The sequence below is a fragment of the Geotrypetes seraphini genome, chromosome 6 (assembly GCF_902459505.1).
Source record: "Geotrypetes seraphini chromosome 6, aGeoSer1.1, whole genome shotgun sequence".
Lineage (NCBI taxonomy): Eukaryota > Metazoa > Chordata > Amphibia > Gymnophiona > Dermophiidae > Geotrypetes > Geotrypetes seraphini.
The window spans coordinates 6,489,201-6,507,302 of NC_047089.1; the positions used below are offsets into that span (position 1 = coordinate 6,489,201).

The following is an 18,102-nucleotide window of genomic DNA, read 5'->3' on the forward strand; positions in this document are numbered from 1 at the left end:
CTGCAAAAAAAAAAGTTTGGACATTGAAATAAAGTACTCCCCGAAATTCGCGGGGGTTCTGTTTCCTGGAACCCCCGTGAATTTTGAAAAACCGCGAATGCGGTTTAGGAGCTGGTCGAAGGCAGGAGAGGGCAGCTGGGGCGCTGAAAATCATTCGCGGTATTTTCCGACCGCCTCTTCCCGTTACTGAAGTCAGGCTACACCAATCAGGAGCTGCCGTGACACGCCAGATAGTGTGTCAAAGCAGCTCCTGATTGGTGTAACCACGACTTTAGTACCGGGAAGAGGTGGTCGGAAAATATCGCGAATTACTGAGTCTGTGATTCACGAACTGCAAATTCGCGGGGGTTTACTGTATATGGTAAAAATAAAAAAGCAGTATTTAGCGTTATTTACTGGGTTGTTGGTGTTTCATATTTGATATCTTTGTTACCTAGTTGAAAATGAGCCAACGGTCTATTGATCCCAGTGCCAGGAGTAGTGAATGATAATGTAGAGACGTTTAAATTCTCTCTCGTTAATCGCGGCGTGGTGGGCCAGCTCGGCTGCCTTAGGGAGTTGGGTTCAGTTCCCGGCTCAGGACTTTGCTCCCTTCGCTAGCTGGGGTTACAGGGCTGTGGAATTTTAATATGAATAGAGAGATGGAAATGTAATTACCCCTCCCCCCCCACCCCATGTCTTTGTCCTTTCTCAGCCTCTCCTGCCTCCTCCTTTTTAAGTATGTGGTCTCCCCGCACTTCATTTGATGTGAGCAGTCCATAGGCATGTTCTCTCAGGATTTCCGCAACTGGCGTCGTTCTTGTTGCAGGTTTCCAGGTCTCGCTGCGTCTTGTCAGGTAGAAATCTGACAAGACGCAGTGAGACCCGGGAAACCTGCAACAAATCCGTCATGGGCAAACACATTTAGCTGTGTAAAAAGCTTTGATTCGTGCATCCTGAGTTAATATCTGAGGCCCGTGAGGAAGATGGCCAGAATATGATGGCTAGAGGTCTAAAGACAAACTGTGCTCACAGATCCCATCCAGTGTCCCAGGTTATTGGAATTGATTTGGGGACATGGGGAGAGGGGAGATTTGTCATTTCTTCCTTGGTTGTTAATGGCGGACCTGAGAGTAACCCCACTTGCGGATGGGAGAGAGGCTTTACAGTTATCTGGGAGGGCAGAGGGGATGAAATGGGCACAAGGCTGTGAGGATCTTTGACTGTCTTTCACTTCTTCAGGTCGAAACAGGACACCCCAGGAGAGATGGATGGAGTTGGCATGAAGAACAGTTTCAATAATCCTGCCTATTATGTGTTGGAGGGGGTGCCTCACCCACTGCTGACCACCGAGGGCCAGAGCCCACTAACGCCGAACAAGCTGCCCATTGCCAAACACAAAGTGGCTATCATGGTACCCATGCAGCCCGAGAAGTACCGGCAGGCTGCAGCACACCACCCACCCGCGCAGGGGGAGGAGAGCTCCTCGGACGATGATCTAGGGACCCTCAACCTGCCGCCGCCTGACTTCCCGCCCCCACCGCTCCCGAAGTCTGCTGAGTTGGAGATGGTGGACAATCCCTTCTACGCCAGCGCCAAGGAGCTGCAGCCACATCAGATGCAAAAGGCCGGGGTAGTCAGAGAGGAAGCAGATGCCAGACAGAAACCTCGATCTGGACTGACCTTCGGTGAGCCCTTGGAATCCAAGGTTTCCTCCAGGCCTCCACATCGGGTCCCACACTCATCAGCTGCGAGCTTTTTATCTGAGCCGCTGCCGCCACAGGGCTCAGTGGACGACCGATCGTGCTCGGTGCTACAGATGGCACGGAGCCTGAGCGAGGTGGATTATTCAGCCAGCAGCGGCGGCCTGGGGAGGAGTTCTCACCTCCTTCCGGGCAAAGGAAAGATGGAACTTCCCTCACGATGCCTGCCCATTGGCTTCCCCCCACGCTGCATCCGGGAGAGTATTGAAGAAGACGTCGCGGAAGAGGTAGGGAAACGGGCCCAGCAAGGTCCTTAAGCAAAGCTACAGAAGTAAAACCAGGAGTGACTCAATGTATCTTTCATGGCATGGAGGGGTTCTTTGGCAATTGCCATCTGTACATACCCCTGAGTTGCAAGCAATATTGATTAAATATTTCATTTGAAATGGAGTAATGCAGAAATATTTTAGCTTTCCTCTCGAGTCTCTTGACCCTCAGCAAATGGGCAGCTTAAGTCAGCAAGACTTCTGATTGGTCAGTGTTGGTTGTGACGACATAAATACACACACTGAACCAATCAGGAATGAGATGGGAATGAAGCTCTGCAAAACATGGCTGCTACCAAAGAACTCAAGGGGCAACTTTTTCACATTTTGTAAAGAAAATGTTAAAGTTCCTATTTGAAAGCCAGTGAGCACCAAACTTATCTGGGTAGAATTATCCCATAAGTTCCTGGGCTCTGCCCCCTTCTCCCCCTTTACCGAAACACCAGAGGTGTTTCCCTGTGTCCCTGTAACCTCCTGGCTCTGTCCCCTCTCCCCCTTTACCGAAACACCAGAGGCATTCGCTTGTTTTCCTGTAACCTCCTGGCTCTGCCCCTCTCTCTCCCTTTACCGAAACACCAGAGGCGTTTCCCTGTATCCTCCTGGCTCTGCCCCTCTCTCTCCCTTTACTGAAACACCAGAGGCGTTTCCCTGTGTTCCTGTAACCTCCTGGCTCTGCCCCCCTTTTACCGAAACAGCAGAGGCGTTTCCCTGTGTCCCTGTAACCTCCTGGCTCTGCCCCCCTTTTACCGAAACACCAGAGGCGTTTCCCTGTGTCCCTGTAACCTCCTGGTTCTGCCCCTCTCTCTCCCTTTACCGAAACACCAGAGGCGTTTCCCTGTGTCCCTGTAACCTCCTGGCTCTGCCCCTCTCTCTCTCCCTTTACCGAAACACCAGAGGCGTTTCCCTGTGTCCCTGTAACCTCCTGGCTCTGCCCCCCTTTTACCGAAACAGCAGAGGCGTTTCCCTGTGTCCCTGTAACCTCCTGGCTCTGCCCCTCTCTCCCCCTTTACCGAAACAGCAGAGGCGTTTCCCTGTGTCCCTGTAACCTCCTGGCTCTGCCCCTCTCTCCCCCTTTACCGAAACAGCAGAGGCGTTTCCCTGTGTCCCTGTAACCTCCTGGCTCTGCCCCTCTCTCCCCCTTTACCGAAACACCAGAGGCGTTTCCCTGTGTCCCTGTAACCTCCTGGCTCTGCCCCTCTCTCCCCCTTTACCGAAACACCAGAGGCGTTCCCCTGTGTCCCTGTAACCTCCTGGCTCTGCCCCTCTCTCTCCCTTTACCGAAACACCAGAGGCGTTTCCCTGTGTCCCTGTAACCTCCTGGCTCTGCCCCTCTCTCTCCCTTTACCGAAACACCAGAGGCGTTTCCCTGTGTCCCTGTAACCTCCTGGCTCTGTCCCTCTCTCTCCCTTTACCGAAACACCAGAGGCGTTTCCCTGTGTCCCTGTAACCTCCTGGCTCTGCCCCTCTCTCTCCCTTTACCGAAACACCAGAGGCATTTCCCTGTGTCCCTGTAACCTCCTGGCTCTGCCCCCCTTTTACCGAAACACCAGAGGCGTTTCCCTGTGTCCCTGTAACCTCCTGGCTCTGCCCCTCTCTCTCCCTTTACTGAAACACCAGAGGCGTTTCCCTGTGTCCCTGTAACCTCCTGGCTCTGTTCCTCTCTCCCCCTTTACCGAAACACCAGAGGCGTTTCCCTGTGTCCCTGTAACCTCCTGGCTCTGCCCCTCTCTCTCCCTTTACCAAAACACCAGAGGCGTGTCCCTGTAACCTCCTGGCCTCTGCTCCCTCTCACCTCCCTGGCTGTGCTCCCTTCTTATCCCCTAAAGGTGCTCTCTTGTGTCCCTGCAATCTCCTGGGCTCTGCTCCCCACACTCCTGCAGTGTATCAGTAGAGCATTTGTGTGTCTGTTGTATTCCTGTTGTTCATCCCATTGACCTGGGCTCAGAAGTGACATGTTTCCTTGTGTTTGTTGCCTTCAGGCTCTGTGCCAGGGTGGGAGGAACAGTGGCAGCCTGAACGAGTCCAGTGTGGGAGAATGGCTCCGTGCCATTGGGTTGCAGAGATATGAGGAGGGGCTAATTCACAACGGCTGGGATGACCTGGACTTCCTGAGGTAAGGAGCCATTGCCCAGCGGCCACACTGTCCTGCTGTTTTTGGTACTAGCTGGAAATTTTTGGATTTCCATTTTCGGGCCAGTGTGGAAAGGTGAGCATTTCCTCTTAATCACTTAAGCAGCTCTTCTCCAGTTTCTAGCCTGGGACAGCTCTTTTGTTCTTATGTGAGCCAAGTCTAGGACAATCGAGCCATTGTGACATCACTGCTGAGGTTGGCTCTTAGGCATTGGTGGAATGAGGCATTATGACATCACAATCTTGGAATGTTGCTACTCTTTGGGTTTCTGCCAGGTACTTGGGACCTGGGTTGGCCACTGTTGGAAACAGGGTACTGGCCTTGATGGACCTTTGGTCTGTTCTTATGAGCCCTCCCAAGACTGGGTCCCTTTATTCACTTATCATGTGCTACAAAGCATTCTCTAGAAATGGGCCAGTTGGCGAAAGATATCACAGCCAGTAATGAATCCGGGACCCTAAGGGCCTGGTGCCGTGATGATCTCGGCGCTGCAGAGGAACCCGTACACACAGCACTTTCTGAGTTTAGGTTCACAGGGGGGGGGGTCCCTGAGCAGGTTTGGAATTTGGCTTGATTGACACAGTATTCTGACAAAACTGGTCATATGCTCTTTTTCCAGTGATATCACAGAGGATGATTTGGTGGAGGCTGGAGTCTTGGAGCCTGCCCACAAGAAGATGATTCTGGACAGTCTGCAGCAGACCCCCAGGAAGTGAGGGGGCATTGTGCCTTTAGTGACTTCCCCACCCCCACAGCGCAATCTCTGGACATGATGGGACCCTCTGCCTTTCACCCTGAGGTCCAAGGACGGCTGCAACTGACTCGTGGCGTAGGAGGAGATACTGTATTTCTAATGACATTCCTCCCCCCTGAGGTGACAGGAGGGGGGGGGGGTCCCTGTGCCTTCAGCAACATTCCCATGGCCTTGAGAGTTGTCAGCTCTCCTCAGGTGTGCAGTTTTCCCCCCACTCTTTGAATCGCGTGTCCTGGTTCTGCCTCATTTCCTTTCTCCCTTGTTCTTGAGCAGAGACAGGAGAGGGGGATGTTGCACTGGGAGGCTCAGCGAGGCGTGACCGTGAATCTTTCCTGCGCACAGCTTGAGTGCCAACTGGTGACGTAAGACCAAGCGACAGTGGCCGGAGACCATGAGACCGCCACGAATGGAGGCGCATAATCCGCTCTGATCAGCCTTCCAGCTGTATATCGGGGGGGGAGGGGTAGCTTTCTTTCACTACTGTGTGCTGCTGGCTAGGGTCAAGACTGATTCTGAGCGCACCCCGGGGCTTTGTAAGTCAGTGTGGGGTATCCCTGTGTTGTGCTAGTCATACGTTTCTATCCAAAGTCCAGATACCTGGCAAAATCTAATAGCTTAAAAATATTTATTATTGGCTAATCAAGACCACTTTTGGAACAGGTAGTGAAGCTGGCAGACTGTAAAGGGGGGTGTAAAGAAGGGGATGGCTATTCCACAAGCTGGCTGTTTTCTTGATTTAAAATTGCCATTCAACAAGTGTGGGGGGGGGAGCATTTGACCCCTGACCTCTGCTACCCTCTGAATCAGGGCTAAGGTATGTCTTGGGCATTCAACCCCCCGCGTGTCCCTGCATCTGGAGTGTACCACTGTTTCTCCATCTTCTGAAGAAGCTCCTAGGTAGGCTGGTGTTCTGGGTAACCACAGTGAATATTCATAAGAGAGGTTAGCATGGAACTTGTCTAACTTTGTCTTGAATCCCTGGAGGGCGTTTTCCCCTATAACAGCCTCCGGAAGAGCGTTCTAGATTTTTACCACTCTCTGGGTGAAGAAGAACTTCCTTACGTTTGTACGGAATCGATCCCCTTTTAACTTTAGAGAGTGCCCTCTCGTTATCCCTACCTTGGAGAGGGTGAACAACCTGTCTTACACAGAAACATAGAATATGACGGCAGAAAAGGGCCACTGGCCCAACAAGTCTGCCCACTCTAAGGACTCTCCCCCCCTAAGCACTTCCACGAAGTGAACCCACATGCTTATCCCATTTTTTCTTAAAATCGAGCACGTTGCTTGCCTTAATTACCTGAAGTGGAAGATCATTCCAACGATCAACTACCCTTTCAGTGAAGAAATACTTCCTAGTGTTGCTATGAAATCTCCCACCCCTGAGTTTCAACGGATGCCCTCTTGTTGCCGTAGGTCCTGTAAGGAAAAAGATATCTTCTTCTACCTCAATACGGCCAGTTACATATTTGAACGTCTCTATCATGTCTCTCCTCTCTGCGTTCTTCAAGAGAGTATAGCTGCAACTTACCTAGACGTTCCTCATATGGGAGATCCTTGAGTCCTGAGACCATCCTGGTGGCCATTCACTGAACCGACTCCACTCTCAGCACATCCTTTTGATAATGTGGCCTCCAAAATTGAACACAATATTCTAGATGAGGTCTCACCATGGACCTTTATAACGGCATTACAACTTTGGGCTTCCAGCTGACAAAACTTCTTCGTATGCAACCCAGCATTTGCCTAGCCTTGGATGAAGCTTTCTCTACTTGATTGGCAGTCTTCATATCTTCACTAATGATTACTCCTAGGTCGCGTTCTGCAGCAGTTCTTGTTAAGGTCTCACTATTCAGAGTTTAAGTACTGCATGGATTTCTGCTGCCAAGGTGCATAACTTTACATTTTTTGGCATTAAAACTCAGTTGCCAAGTTGCCGACCATTGTTCCAGTAAGAGTCTATTCCCTTCAGTATCTTGAACGTTTCGATCATGTCTTCTCTCAGTCTCCTCTTTTCGAGATACAAGAGGCCCAATTTCTCTAATCTTTTGCTGTACGGCAGTTCCTCTAACCCCTTAACCATCTTAGTCTGGACGCAATATTCCAGGTGAGGGCGTACCATGGCCCGGTACAGCGGCATGATAACCTTCTCCAATCTGTTTGTGATCCCATTCTTAATCATTCCTAGCATTCTGTTTGCCCTTTTCACCGCCGCCGCTGCGCATTGCGTGGACGGCTTCATTAAGTTGTCTACCAGTACTCCCAAGTCTCTTTCCTGGGGGGGGGGTCTCCAAGTACTGCCCTCAAACATCCTGTATTTGTGCATATAATTTTTGTTACCGACATGCATCACCTTCCACTTATCCACGTTAAACTTCATTTGCCATGTCGCAGCCCATTTCTCGTGCGTGTTTATGTCACATTGCAGGTCTTCACAATCCTTCTGTGTCTTCACTACTCTGAATAACTTTTGTATCGTCCGCAAATTTAATCACTTCACTCATTGTACCAATTTCCAGGTCGTTTATAAATATGTTAAGCCATTTTCCAGTGTTTCCTTCAGTGAAATTTCAAAGGTGATGCTCTTGTGAAGTACCCCTGGTTGCTTCTGTAGGCGGAGGAACATGACAGAAGTAGACACTTGTGAACGCCTCTTTGAGGGGCTAGTTTTTAAGTAGGGCGTTCCAACAGGGTAGCCTTTGGTACTGGACTAAACCCCTATGAGGTTTGTACCCCACCCCTGCTGGTGTTCCTGTGTTACATGTTTGGTTTCTTAGCTCCCTTCACCGCCTTCTACCTAAGGCATTATGGGGCCGACTTTCAAAACACAAACATTGCCAAAAAATGGCATAAAGTGGCAATTGGGCATTTTTCCATTTTCCAAATTTCCATTTTCGAAACCTACTTTCTAGATAGTTTTCTATTCTCTTTCTCAGCAGTACATCTAAATTTCTTGGGGGGGGGGTGGGATTAGGGAGAACTTAGGACCTGGATGTTTTGCAGTGATAAACATTTTACAAATCGTCCAGGGCGCGATTTAGACGTTTGGGGCTAGAAGGTTTTAAAAACGAATAAGTGCCATAAAGATGCCCAAACTGACAAGATGGCCACTGGAGGCATGAAGGGAAGCTGCCCCCCCCCCCAAACACACATTCCCCCAGTGGTCACTGACCCTGCCCTACCTCCCCAAAGATGTGAAAGGAACAGTCCATATCTCTCTATGACAGCTGCAGATATTATGGCCTGGCCTAGTCAAGCAGGTGTCTGGAGTAGCCTGGTCGTCAGTGCTGTGGACCCCAGAGAAGGGGCTCAGGCCCATATCCCACCCTCACTAGTGCATTGGTGGTGGAAAGTGTGCGCCCACCAAATTTCTTCTGTACTGCCATATAGGCAGTGGCGTAGCCAGGGTGGGGCGGTCCACCCCAGGCGCGGTCTTCCTCAGGGTGCCGGAACCCCTCCTCCCGTCCGCCCCCTGCCTTCCCACTCCTTCCCCTGGCGCACCCACGCCCCTTCCCCGTACCTTTTCAACTTTGGCGGGAGCAGCGACGCACTTGACGCCCGCGTCGGCTTCGGTGCTTTTGCTGATGCCACTTCTGGGAGGAAGTGACGTCAGAGAGAGCTCCAAAACTGACAAGGGCAATAAGTTCTTCGCTTCTCGCGCTGAAGTTAAAAGTATGGAGAAGGGGCCCAGGCACGTGGGGGGGGGGGGGTCGCTGGTCACCCTCACTATGTCACTGTATATAGGTGATACCCGCAGGCATAAAGGCGATTGGGGTAGTGTACAGATGGGTCCAGTAGGTTTTGGAGGGCTCCCAATAAGGGGGTTATGGTGAGATGTGTATCAGGGACCTTTTATGTGAAGTTCAGCGCTGTGCCCAACTGCTCTTCTGGGACGTCTGTGTGGCCAAATGCTGGCCCCTCCTACCTCCCAGTGGATTATTTTGTGCCTTTTGCATTTGGACATTCTGTTTTTCGAAAATGGTCCATAAAGATAGATGCACCAAGACCATTTTTAGAAAAAATAAGATGAGACGTTTTGCGGCTTCCAAAGCGGACATTTTCTCGACTCGATATTTGGACGCGCTGCCGAAAACGTCCAAAGCCGGACTTAAGACGTCGTATCAAAAATGCCCCCACCCCCACATCAGTGTGAACGCTTTCAGGCTTGGAGGTGAAAAGCCAGCTGCGCCTTTAAACTCAAGCGGACTGAGTGATCCATAACCGGAGGAGGCCTTATGCGTAGAACTGGCCGTGTGACACGGTGTGACGACCGCTAGTCTGAGAGTGAATTCCTTCCACCTCGTGGTGTGTACTGCGCAAAATTTAATTCGTCTCGCTGTAGTTATCTGTAGATCTCTTTTCTAGCTGTCAGATTTGGGCTCCTGCTTGATCTCATTTTGCCCCTGTTTCAAGCGTTGCCAAGGCCTGCGCACTGTGTGGTAACCGGGAGCCCAACTCAACAGCTGCAAAGTCCTTTTTCTGTTGTATTTTTAAAATTAATTTATAAAATTGAAGCTTGAATAAATTAATGTTATTCGAGAAACCTGCTACCAGTCAGCCACGTGGCATTAGATAAGTTTTTTCTCTCGTAGGTTAAAGACTGTTAACAGGCATCTTTTTGGTTTCTGACTGTGCAATCACTTTGTTTGTGATGCTTAGATGGTAAATGGATGTTTCGTTTCCCTCTGAAAGACTCTTTAAAAATCAGTATAAATCCTTCTTAAGGAAGGATTAGGAGGGAAGGCTCAGTGTCCTGATTTTATAGCAGCACGTGACAGGTAAAAAAAAAAAAAAAAAAAAGGTTTCAGACGCAGGTACCATGTCCACGAGGCACACACTGGCATGAGCCTAAAATCTCCAGAATTAAAACACGCACGCAGTTCAGGGACTCTGTTGTTCACACCTGCTAAAGTCTGTCACCTCAATAGCATTTACACGGTGACCCGTCAAATGCACGCAGGACAAAGGCGCACGTACAATTGCGTCCTGACTTTTGTCTGCAAGACTTAAAGCAGTGGCCTCAAACTCAAACTCTTTGCAGGGCCACATTTTGGATTTGTAGGTACTTGGAGGGCCTCAGAAAAAATAGTTAATGTCTTATTAAAGAAATGAGGTAAAACTCTTTATAGTTTATAAATCTTTCCTTTTGGCTACGTCTTAATCATAATATTGTCATTTATAGATCAAGAAACTGTTTTATTTTACTTTGTGATTATGATAAATATACCAAGGGCCTCAAAATAGGACCTGGTGGCCCCCAGGCCATGAGTTTCAGACCACTGACTTAGAGGATTCACGTCCTATCTAGTGTCAGGGTAAGGTTTACATATGATTATGGGAACCCTTTACATATCTGGAAGGCCCTGATTTGCTGAGACTCCTTAGGCCCCGTCCCTTCAGGCGCCTCAAGCCCCTCCCAAGGGATGGGGGCCTGAGGAGTCTCAGCAAATCAGGGCCTTCCAGATATTCTTCACAGGCCGCAGTTGTCCTGCGCACAATTGTCGGAGAGGAATTGTCCTCCACGGATTTGTCGATGAACCTATTCACACACAATCTGATCGCTGTCTTCAATCATACTTGGAAGGGACAAACTGCATTCTTTCAGGGCAGGCTGGTTCAGTCCTAGCTTCATTCCATTACATGCAAGGATAACGTTTGAATTTCCCTAAGAAAAATGGTAGCCAGCAAGTCTCTGGATGCGGTGAGGTAAAACCAGGACTGGAGCAGCCTATCTTTGGTGTCCGAGCCAGAAATCTTTTTACGCCAGCTTTGATCGAGAAGCGGTAGAGTTTTACCCCAGCCGGTGAAGTAAATGCCCCGGCAGTTCATTCAGTTCCTACGAGCGTCTGAGCATTTATCTCGACAAGCCGCGGTAAAACTCTCTTACTGCTGCTTGATAAAAGGAGGCTCCAGTGATTCACATGTCATGGTTTGGTTTTGTATTTTCAATCCTTGCTAAGGCCCCCTTTTATTAAGCCACGTTAGGGTTTTTTATCGGTAAAAGCTCCAAAGCTCATAGGAATTCTATGAGTGTCGGAGCTTTTACCACTGCGGCCGGCAGTTAAAAAAAAACCCTTGCGCGACTTGATAAAAGGGAGCCTAAATAAGTGATTATGTTTGTTCATTCTTTTGAGTTGTGTATTTTTTCTCTTTATTATTAAATGTAATTTAAAGACCTTATGAACACTCCTGAATTTAATTTTATTTGCTTAAGAAAATTGTGCAGGACTTTGGAATTTTTCTTGTTCCAGGCTTAGGATTCCGTGTCCTAGATCATTACATCCTGATGCAAATAAATACAAAAACCAGACCCGTGTCTGCCTCTTGCTTGGGGAATGGCTGCAACAAGTTGGCCCTCTCTCCTTGTGTCCTGTGTCATGTTACTACTAGAAGGTTTAATGATCCAGGCAGTCAGTCAGAGTTCTGGCTATGCTGACAGCGCTCTCTCCTTTGTCGGCAGTGTTTCTGGTAATCAGGTGACCCATTTGACTAACTGGTGAACTGCTGTCTTTAGAGAATATCTCTTGTAGGTAAGCGACCATTCTCTAGGGCATCCATCTGCTCCTGGCGCTTTCACATCTGTTCAGTGTACATGTTAACCAGCAGCATAAAAAAGACTTTATACTATATGTCCAGTAGGAAGCATTGTTTTGACTCATTGGGCTGGGTCATTAGAGGGCAGCTGGTCATTAGGGCAAGTCTTGGTCATCTCTGGAGAGGAAAAGGTTTCAAACTGAAATCCTAATCTGTAGCATTAACATTTTGAGGAACAACAGGACTACAACTTCCATGAAGAAGTAGGCTGGTCATCAACATGATTCTCTTAGGCCTTGAGTGGAAATAAAGCAAGTTTGTTGCATCGTGAAAGGAAAACACAGCCTTTAGTTACAGCATCAATAAATTAAGTTTTATTTGGATTAACATAATTTTCAAATTAGTTCAATAAATTACAGAACAATCCCCCAAAACTGTTATACAACATCTATATAATAGTTTGGCATAAGAAGGGGGGGGGGGGGCTACGGCGCAAGATAGTGATAGAGACCTTTGCTTCCTGTCGTGGCAGCTCCACTGGAGACCATTCTTAAAGGTCCTAAGAGAGCTTTGAGACGTTCTTTCATTAAACCAGATAATATTGGCACATACAATGTTAGTTCCTTGCCTTCAGGAGCACTCAGGGGGAGTGGGGGAAGAGGAGGGATGGAAAAGAGATCAAGTAAGATAGATAAGGCAGAGACGTTGGGTCAGCAGTAATCAGGGCCTTAGCTACTGAGGAAAAAGAGTAGAGATGGCTCTTAGAAGCTGCCTGTACTTGTAGTATAGGCTCTGGTGGTGCTCTTAAGCTGAAAGAGGCCCTTCTCCAAAAGCATGAAATGACCTTAATTTTCTGAATTAGTAAATACCTGTATTGCCATGTTTGTGATCTTATAACCAACGACAGTAGAACATTTTGGTTGGACCGACCACACCAATTAATCTCCAGCCCCACCTCCCAAGTTCTCCAGTGCCTGATGCTATATTGGGCAAAATATTTTCAGGGCCATGGTCCCAGTTTCGCATACCATTCTGCTCCTTAAGTTTCTAATTCATGGGTAGACAGCTCTGGGGCTTCAGGTTTGTTGCATTTTTAAGACATATAGAGTAAATATAGACAGTCCCTGGGTTAAGAACGAGTTACATTTTTAAAGCTGTTCTTAAGTCGGATTAGTATGTAACTCAGAACTTTGCTGCTTCCCTCTGCTCCCAGCTGACAAAAGGGCCAACTGTCCCTACCAGAGTTCCCTCTAAGGTACAGCAGGCACAACCACACACTGTTCTTAATGAGGCCATGCATCATTCCTGAATCTGCTGCAGGAGAAGTGGAGGAGTCTACTGCTCAGTGAAATCAGATGAAGCTGCTACACCTTGGGCAGGTACTGGTGACCTGGATTGGCTACCGTGGGAACGGGCTACTGGGCTTGATGGACCATTGGTCTGACCCAGTGAGGCTATTCTTATGTTCTTAAGTATGAGTCATACTTAAGTCGGGAATCTGAAACTCGGGGACTGCCTGTATGCGTGGGATCGTAACATAGTAGATGATGGCAGATAAAGACCCTCATGTCCATCCAGTCTGCCCCAACCTTCCTGCCCAACTACTAGGGTTGCTGGTGAAGCCATCCCATGCCATTTTTGGGACACACTATAGAAGTCTGCCTGCAATGTTCTCCACTGCTAGAGTTGCTTTCTAAACACCACTCTTGTCATAACCCACCAACTTCCATGAGATTACTTCAGTTTTTATAAAGGATTATCTATGTTTATTCTATGTCTTGTCTCCAAGGCCTCTACGAGGAGAGCATTCCAGCCCGTTCTCACCCTCTCCATGTACAGCAGAGGCATTGCGTGCACATTGATTCTTAGATCTTGAAAATATGACCAACTTGCACCATTTGTGGACTAGAGCTTCATTGAGTATAAAGCTAAGTGGAATGAAGCCTGGTGTGTTCTTCCGAAAGACTCAAAATATCTTGCAATCCTAAACAGCGGCTAAAAATTGCATCAAGCTCCTTCCATCTACAAGCCAAAAGAAAATATAGAACAGTGTTCCCTAGCTCGGCCTCAGTGCCTCCTGGCCAGCCTGGACTTTTCTGATTATCCTAAATGAATATACAAGACCTAGATTTGCATATATCGGAGACATTGCATGTCAATCTATTTTCATTACGGAAATCCTAAAAGCCAGACTGGCCGGGGGATACTCAGGGCCAGCTAGAGAGAGAACTGTAGAATATATATTAGCTGGGCACGATGGACCATTGGTCTGACCCAACAGCATCAATTCTTATGTTCTTAAATTGGACCCTAATCTACCTATGGGCTTGTTCTAATGTCTCCCAGCAAAGCAGGATTACAAAGCCACAGGTAAATGCAGGTGACACATCCACTCCCATTTGTTTCTCCCACTTGAAAAAGTGTTTTTATTTTAACCGATTAACTGGATTATGGTAATCACCAAGGCATATTCCCAAAGAATCCCAAATTCTTAAGGCTGGTATACAGTAGAATTTACAAGCCTAATTACTATCATTCCTAAAATTTCCCTAGGCAGGAGAACCCAGTGGCATACAGGGTGTGCCGTGCTCGGAGCAGGGGAGGGGGTTGGGCTGGACATTGGCTTGAGTTAACTCCTGGAGGCCATAAAGCAGTTCAGGATGGCTGTGAGTAAATACATTCCTCTAATTTGCAGGCTCACTGTTGTATCAAAGTGGCTTCCATCAGATCCTTCACTGAAATATCCCTTTGCTAATCCCAGAAGAGTATTGGAAACATTTATTAGACATAAAACAGGGCAGGAACCAATGATGGCTAGACCCTTGCCAATATTCCACCCTCCTTGTCTTTGGAAATCATCGCTTACTTTGTGTTTTAGGGAAGTCGAGATTCAAGTTCCAAGCCTTATGGGGATGAACGAACTCTTGTAACTTTCATTGAGGCGTTCCATAGAGTGTGAATCATTTTTAACTATTCAGAATCTTTTTAAAAATGTGATACATAATTTTGTCATCTTTTTAGTCCTCTGTTCTGCTGAAAAGTGAATCATTGCTCACCAACTGAGATACCGCTAAGGCTCGCATGGTATTTAAAGGAGAACATCAAAGTTTTTTTGCTTTGTTTCTGGAGGTCGCTCAAGGGAAGACCAGAGTATTCATTAGATCTTTCTTTTTTTTAAAAAATCTCGGTAGCGAGCTTAAGGTGGCCAAGACCCGATTCTCCTCTTGTTTAGGAGAAACAGCTCTTTTGTCTGGGTTCATGTTTGAGGCATCATCAGATCCTAACTGCTACATCTGAAAGCAGCTTTTTGCATTGCTTTGGTCTGCTCAAAAGCAATGCGCAATTGGTACTAGGAATAGGTTAGACCAGGGGTCTCCAAAGTACGGCCCAAGGGCCACATCCGGCCCGTGGAAGAATTGTGCGGATATGCGCTGATTGGACTAATTTTCCAATGAGAATCTGCAAAAACAAAACACCACATGGGGGCGTTGATAGATTTAGAATGTAATTAATTAAAATTATGCTCATTTTCCTATTATGTTAATATGATTCACAGCTTTAATATTGAATTATAATTGAATACTTTGCAGTATTTCTTCGTACTTGTTCGGCCTCGAGCAACAGTGTCAATTCGCGGCGTTGTAGGTAGCTCTGGCGCTGTGACTAATCTTTAAATTGAATCTGGAAGTTCGTTACTAGTCGTTACGGTTAATTGTCCCTAAGAATACTTGCAGTGGTGGTGTAATACCCAATTTGTAACTGAATAAATTTATATTTGAAGGTGGGTAATCACTTATTCACATTTTTGCCTGAACGGAGTTCTTGTGATTTTAATAATTTCTTAATAATTTATAAATTAATCCGATTTAAAAAACACAAAAACAGTTCTGTCATTCACATTAATGGTTTTATTATAACCTAGGATGAAAATATGAGAATTTGCTGGTCGTGCTCGTCGTTATTAATATATGATAATTTAATCTCACATACTCTGTAATTAGTTTATAAAATGTTCTGCTTTTAATCAAACTCATATAGCTAGAGTCATTTATCTTTTTCTTTTTTTACTACGGCCCGCTGAAAAATGCTGACGTACCCAATGTGGCCTTCATGGTGAAAAGTTTGGAGACCCCTGGGTTAGACAATCGCCAAGGGTTGATTGAATGTCCTGTATTTTAAGGAAGACATTCTACACAGTTCATTTGGCAGTTCAACAAAACTGACCTGCCTTAAAATGCCTTGTAGAAAATCCAATATTTTTGGTGATTTTTTTTGTATTAGAGTCCAATTGAAGGCAGAAAGAGGTTCTGGAAACTGAGCTAATAACCTCCTAGGGTGACCCAACCCTATCCACCTCTGTAGATGTCCTTGGCATCATTTCTATGAGGCTCAAAAATCACCTCGATTGCAATGGGTGGGATTCCAGCCCTCCATCTTCAGTTTATCTGGAAACTGCACTGTTACAGAGAGCTCTGAACCAGGCCCAGCACAAACGTGCAGAGAAACAGTGGCCCAGTTTTCCTTAAGGCTTATTGGCACCTCTGCCTGATGATATGGACCTCTTCTATGTTAATTTCCTTCAGGCCTGTGTAAACCACATATTTCAACCTCCCTCATTTAATCTTGGTTAGGGAGTTCTTGCATTTCATTTTACTCCATGCCTGCTTGAAGTGGAATAGAGCTCACTGCTTATACGTCTTAAGATAGATAGATTGTCAGGCCGTTTGTTCTTAGGCCAGCCCTTGGGACACGCCCAGCCAGCTGGTTTGACAGGGTTTCTACAAGGAGCGTCAGGGCCGTCACTGCCTCTGTTGCATCCATGCATCTCGTGCATGTTCATTTTGCAGAATGAAAATCAGGCCTGGTGTGTCCCACACTTTAGACTGGGTTTCTTTTGTGTGACATAAAGGACATAGGGACTGATCATATGATAACGTCTAGGAGAAACTGAACTTGAGGGCCCAGGTGGAGCACAAGACCCCAGTCATTGTACTTAAATGAGACCCTGCTACAATACTACAGACCAGGGGTTTCAACCAGGTTCTTGGGCCACACCCAGCCCGTCAGGTTTCCAGGATAACCGCACTGAAGATGCAGGAGATAGATTTACATAGAATGGAGGTTTGCATCCTGAAAACGTGCCTGGCTGTGTCCAGTGGCACAGCAAGGGTGGGAGGCAGCCAGGGCGGTGGCACCTCCCTGCCCTCTTCTTCGCCCTCCGGGTCCTTCCCTGCCTCGCTCACACACCCCTTTCCCAGCGCAAGCAGCAAGAAGTTATGTCAGGGAACGCCGAGGCCAGCATGAGAATTAGGTTGGAGCTGTCGTTCGCGCAGGCAAAGAGCTAGAGGAAGGGGAAGGGTAGGAGTGTGTTGGGAAAGGAGAGGTGCCAGCCCCCAGTGTGGTTGAGTGAAGAAGCACCACTTCAGCTCAGTGCATCACAAGTTTCACCTTTCCTTGCATTGGAGATCCATTATATGCAAATATATCTAATGCTTATTCCATGTGCTAATTGAGAAATTGCCTCTGGCTAACCCCCAAGCCCCTTTGCCCTTGTTTTAATAATAAGGACCCTCAGTGCTTATCTCAGTCTCCAGGGCAGGGGTTGTCAATTTAGTCCTTGGGACACACCCAGTCAGTCTGGTTTTCAAGACAGCTGCAATGAATATGCATGAGAGATTTGCATACGAGGGAAAGTTCTCTTTCATGTGTATTCGTTGAGGGACCCGCCAAGGACTGAGCTGAGAACCCCTGCTTAGGGAATTCTGTCCCCACCACCTTCTCAGATCCAGGGGAGAGATTTTGGGCCAGCCCTGGATTTCTGCCAACCTCATCCTGATACATTATGGAACTCGCAGCACTAATTTCAATGGACAGAATTAAGGCCTTCAACTGCTACATTGTCATTGAGGTGTAAGTTACGTAAAAGCCAGGACTGGCCATAAATGTTTAATCCTGGAACTGAGTCATTTGCAGTTCTACCTCCAGGGGGAGGCTGTTCCATGTATCTGCTTTTCTTCCTGACGCTATTCCTTTATAACATAAAGCCTCTGTCCTGTATGAAGGCACCAGATACCTATCCAAACACCCACAGATATAAACAGCAAATGATTTTGAAATTACAGTGGTTAACTACTAGCTCTTCTGGGTTTGCCAGACTGGAAAGTAATTTCTGTATAACAATGCTGAAGGTGCCTCTGGTGTTTTACTCTTGCTATAAGGACACACCAGAATTCTGGAAGAGTAATTGAACATATTCCTATACAACCAAACCAAAGCTGGATAGCCATAGGACTTAAGACTTCTTAAATGTTGGACAAATGTGGTGCAATGGTGCCATCTACTGGCTGGTTGCATGAGTTTAATTTTTCTTCTAAGAATGTAATTTGGAATTAATCTGGCCTAATTCTTACAAAACAACCACCAAAATGTACAGTTGCTAAACAATACTTTTACTATCTCTGGTTTGCCTCATCATCTCTTCATGCCTCCATGACCTCTTCTGGGAATGTTTTAGGATTTCGACTGTGAACAGCTCCAGCTTCTACTAAATCCTTAATCCACCCCCCCCCCCCCCAGTCCCTAGAGCCTGTAATGAATCATATGAATCACAATGGCTCAACCCACTAAATGATTAGCATAGTAAAACAGTAGTGATGCCAATTTGGGACTGGCCAT

The 18,102-nt window shown here is 47.1% G+C and overlaps 1 protein-coding gene across 2 annotated transcripts in view; it reads left to right on the forward strand.

Annotated features, from left to right (window-relative positions):
• INPPL1 (inositol polyphosphate phosphatase like 1) overlaps positions 1–5,966 on the forward strand; it is a 172,986-nt gene extending 167,020 nt beyond the window's left edge. For both annotated transcript variants that reach the window (XM_033949508.1, XM_033949509.1), the window contains exons 26-28: positions 1,222–1,969; positions 3,988–4,121; positions 4,759–5,966. In XM_033949508.1, the coding sequence (XP_033805399.1) occupies positions 1,222–1,969; positions 3,988–4,121; positions 4,759–4,855 (979 nt within the window). In that variant the 3' untranslated portion in view covers positions 4,856–5,966. The remainder of the gene's footprint in view (positions 1–1,221; positions 1,970–3,987; positions 4,122–4,758) is intronic.
• Positions 5,967–18,102: the final 12,136 nt, after the last annotated feature.